Here is a 5,042-nt window from a genome sequence, read left to right on the forward strand (position 1 = left end):
TCATAGCTAGGTTAGAAGTTCGGGAAACCTCAGGTATTTCGCCCCGTTCGGACGTAAACCTGGCTCCGCCACTGAATTCAACAATATCTTTGACAAATTAGATTTTGGATACGATTTGAAACAGATTGGCGACCGCCTTTGATATACTGAAAATTTATCAGGGAAGTGGGCGTATTTTCCTAGCCAACCACTTTTTTTTATTGAAAACAGTTGTTATATTTATATAGTTAATATAGCTACTAGAGAAAACGATAATCGAGGCTATATCGCATGATTAATGATCGGGAAATGGGAAATTTGATTTCTTTTTGGGACATTCCAATTCTGCGTGCAATGCCTGTGGTTCCTGTAATTACAGAAAGAGTTTACCGGAAATGACGCAGTTCCCGCAAGAGAATTAACTAACCTACCCCAAACTACAATAATGTAATAATATTATGTTATATCCCCTTACAAGATAGCCGCATTTATAACTAAATATTGCTGACTCATTCACATTTAGCTTCACCGTTGCCTTATAAAACTCTTATTTGTGATATGAATGTATATTGCTATTAAACACGTACGTAAATAAAGTTTACCTGTGGTCAAAGGGAAACAATTTTAGTTTGGTGTGGTCTTTATTCAATATTGTGATTCAGCATTGAAAATTTACAACCCACGTGCATAAATTGGAAGAAAACGTGAAATTTAAATTGTTGTTGGTCTTTAAAATATCTTGAACGTAGAAATATGGTTAGTAATAATACCACCAGAGACTGAGAATTATATGTTTATCTCCATTGCAATTAAATTCAATGATGCCAACAGATCCTCATAAATAAATACAATAATGTATCAATTCTATGCAGCGTCGTTGACCAGTTCATGTGTGTTATTTCTAACCATGCGTAGTTTCGTATGTACCGTTTCCAAATTAAATAATATGTAAATATTTTAAAAGATCAATACTTGTTTGATGTATGTGATGTTGTGGTTTCTGAAGACTATTTACAAGACACAAATCAACCCTCAAAATGACGACCTATGGCCTTTAATCCAGTCACTTCAATATTGCAACGTCTAAAATTTTCTTGGTCAGCTATCTGTAGCATAGGCCTACAATTTACGTCTTATTTTTCCGCATCTGATTGGGTGGATGAGGTATTTTTTTTTACAAAATTATGTCCCTTTAATTAGAAGTTGAGTTATGAGAGTCTGAATCACTATCATTATAGTATTTTGTCTCTGTAATCTTTTTATCACTGAAACACGAGAATAAAATTATCACATGATGTTAACATGTGACTGTAAAGATTTGTATATTTATATCAGTAGGCCTAACTATTGAACAAAAATCAACCCTATTGAATATGAATGCTGTTTTGACCCTCATTGGAGTTTGCCTGTTATTCCAGACGATATCTGGTACAGACAATTGGCATTCCTGGAAGAAAAAATATGGAAAAGTTTATTCCAATCCCAAGGAAGAATTATACAGGCGAACAATTTGGCAGAAGAATTTACTCTACGTAAGAAATCACAATGAAAAATCGGATAAAGAATTTCTCCTGCATATTAATCAATTCGCAGACGCTAATATGCATGTAAGTATAGATTGATAAATTGATAATACAAGGGATACAGTCGCCTAAATATTCACTGGTAGTCCATACATCTTAGCTGCTCGTATATGAAAATCTACAGATTCGTCTACACTAATACCCATTCGAAACGACGTATAGTTCATACATTGAAATAGCACAAGATCAAAAGTTTTCGAAATAGCTTCAAAAAGATTAAAGATAGTTTTGATCTATACGTTCGTTTGTTATTTACTTGTAAGAACCATACATAGTTCCGTCTACGCTAACCCCCACTCGCACGAAAACTTCAAAATACCTCATGCAACTTTTGGTAAGAATTAGGAAATGTAAAGACATTTATTTTATTACGATTGGATTGAAGTCAAATCCGTTTCCTTTATCAAAACTTGTTATCTACTGCCGAAAATAAAAGACGTGTATTCTGTTTTTTATTAGATTTTAAACAGAAATTCAAAGTCTCATAGTTTTGAAAGTGTGAGGAAAGAAATTAAAGCCCCAAAAAGCTTTGACTGGCGAAGCAAAGGAGTTATCGGTCCTGTTCACGATCAAGGAAGATTATTCAACGTGAAGGCAATAGTTGCATCTGGTACGTTCATTTGTTATCATGTCGTCACTTTCGAAAAATCTACTTTAATATGAAATATATATAAAACTTAATTTTAGTGGAATTGCAAGAACCACAGACATGTGGCTAAAAACTGGAGAGGTGAAAATCGATCAGTTTCCCCAATACACATAAAAAGCTTTAACAACCTCTTTACAATCTCGGTTACAAAAACTAAAAGTGAAATTTCGAAATGGAGTTTAACTCCTTTCGTTTCTTCATCTGACTGGGTGAATGGGTGACATATTTCCAGTTTGGATTTCCCACTATCGAGAAATGTCGAGTACAGTCTGTAGCACAGGGGAAGCGTTGTTGTCCACCCAACGACTACACTCATGTCAGCCCACCGCCCTGTTCCTGAAGGTATTATTAAACTCTGAACTCTCAGATAAGCGGTAAGCTGCCAATTCACTGAGCCAAAATGGTTGTTATGCTTTTTATTAGAGAACTACTGTACGGATTTAAGTCAATTGTAGAGAAATCGTACGTATTCTAAAGGTTTCAACTAATAATGTCGAGCCAATATAAAGCCAAACGTCTAAACTAGGTCAAACTGCTTAATTAGCTATTAGTACTCTGTTTTAATTAGCCCTTTTAAAACATATTCAGTTTGATCAAGTAAATTCATTGACATAGATGTAAATAGCATACTTCCAGGTATAATTTACGCCGTGTTTCATAATTAAAATGTTTTACAAAAAAGCGGAATACCCCCTTTAAGACTACACCCTAGTACATGCGTTTTTTTATTACAGAGAGTGTAGCAAGTTTACATGCGATACAAACTGGACAACTATTTGATCTGAGTGCTTATGAAATAGACGACTGTGGGTGTGGAATGCAGTTATTTATTAAAGATATATTTGGATGTATTAAAAGGAAGATTGGTGGATTATGTACTAATGTCACATATCACCATCAAGATCAGATTTGTAATAAAGATACTTGTACTCCCATTGCCATGGTAATAACAGAGAGATTAATCCTTGCTTTAAGATCTTAGGCTGCTCGTTACTATTTTTCAAAATATATTCGATTCTATAATGTTTTAAGATCAAATTTCACATTAATGTAATAAAGCTCAGTCTACACGAGAATCAACAGTTGAGCTTTTCTTTGCAGTATTATGGTTCTAGCGCAGACAGTGCGACTTTGGCGCCATTTTGAACAGCTGTAATGGTAACTTATACATACATGTTTTCAATTGGTCGTCTTACGTCGAGCGCACATGTTGAGTCATACAACAATCGAACCAAAAATAACGTAGCAAAAGTTACCAGATGGCGGCGATATTGCAGTTACTGGTTAAGATTGGCTGAATTATATATCCTATAATATCTTTTATTACAGGTTAATGGAACTGGATTTATTCCAGAAGGTGATGAAGACGCCATGTTAGAAGCTATATTAAAGACACCTTTAATGGTAGCTATGGACGCTTCCCAACCTTCTTTTGAACTCTATCAGGCTGGTATTTATAGTGATACCAAATGCAGCCCCGATCATCTTAGTCATATAATGCAGGTGGTTGGATATGGGGAACAAAACGGTAGAAAATATTGGATTTGTAGAAATAGTTGGGGTAAGATTTTAGGTTAAAATTTTTCGTAGTAATGTAGTGATAAGATATACTTCGTGTTGTTTTGCACTTTTGAAGGTGGCGGTGTACATTTCTGGGTCAGGCAAGGTCAAATTTATTTTAAGCTAGATTTCATCTGCATTGTAAACTAACAAGTTTCTAAATTACTTTTAACCAATCAACGCATATCTTGCCTTGTCTTGATAAGAAAGAATGATAGCGAAACCCAAGGTAGAGCAATAAAAACTACGCCAGATTTTCAAGAGAGGATTCTAGCTTACATGACACGCTTTGATTGGTTAAGAATAATGTTACGTAACTGATAGAAAACATGTTAGATTTCAATAAAGACGAGTAATCAGAAAAAATAATTGCAATTTAATTTTAGTTAGATTGGGCCAGATCATGCATGATGTTATAAAATTCAATAAGACCACTCTTTCTACTAGCTATTCTTAGATTAATTTAGATTTCTTTTTTCAGGAAAAGACTGGGGCAATCAAGGTTATGTTTGGGTGGAAAGGGGAACAAATATGTGTGGAATTGCATCATTTGCTATTTTTCCTTATTGAACATTGTCCTGAAGCCTAGAGTCACACCGCTGTCATAGCATAATATCAAACCATTTGCACAACATGTCTGTTGTCGGTACCATGCGATTGTCGTATTTAGTATTATTCGACTATAGAACTATAATGTCGTTGAGTGGTAGTTATGATAAAAAAACGGGTTTTTTTTTCAATATAGAGTTAAATGCTTTTAATTCGCGTGTATGCTCAGTTTAAACCCTCTACCTTAATAGTTTTCGAAATATTACATATAAAAAAAATATTAAATGGCCATATGTGCATCCATTTTTTGACAACAAAGGGTCTATTTTGTACATATGACGTTTCCGGTGTGACGTTTTGCCTTTTTTTGGAAGGTAAATTTGAAGAAAAATGTCAGCTATGACCTTATAGTTCTATGGCGACGTATTTATACCTTTTAAATAAAGTATGTGAAAATTAAGTCTATATGATTACTCTCATTATGGATTAATAGAGCTTAGATTCCTTTTACTCGTAATATAGGCGTATTATATTTCCAAGAGAAAATCCGACTTCGGCAAACAGTCATCAAGAAATTAGCCTATAACAAGTTTTACACCATCGCTACCCTACTATTATTTGTACAAACTATGACAAAAAATGTTTTTCTCATCGTGCAAATCAACACGTTTACATATATGACCAAAACATTTACCACCCGGGCGCATCTTTTCATGCTCAAT

At 34.2% G+C, this 5,042-nt stretch overlaps 1 protein-coding gene across 1 annotated transcript; it reads left to right on the forward strand.

Moving 5' to 3' along the window:
• Positions 1 to 732: 732 nt before the first annotated feature.
• Positions 733 to 4,341, forward strand: LOTGIDRAFT_172091 (hypothetical protein; the record flags this gene model as incomplete). Its single annotated transcript, XM_009048674.1, has 6 exons — positions 733 to 735; positions 1,398 to 1,586; positions 2,022 to 2,172; positions 2,946 to 3,154; positions 3,541 to 3,772; positions 4,253 to 4,341. The coding sequence occupies 6 exons, from the start codon at positions 733 to 735 to the stop codon at positions 4,339 to 4,341; spliced, it is 873 nt and encodes a 290-aa protein (XP_009046922.1).
• Between the last annotated feature and the right edge of the window lie 701 nt (positions 4,342 to 5,042).

This window comes from Lottia gigantea, assembly GCF_000327385.1.
Source record: "Lottia gigantea unplaced genomic scaffold LOTGIsca_126, whole genome shotgun sequence".
Classification (NCBI taxonomy): domain Eukaryota; kingdom Metazoa; phylum Mollusca; class Gastropoda; family Lottiidae; genus Lottia; species Lottia gigantea.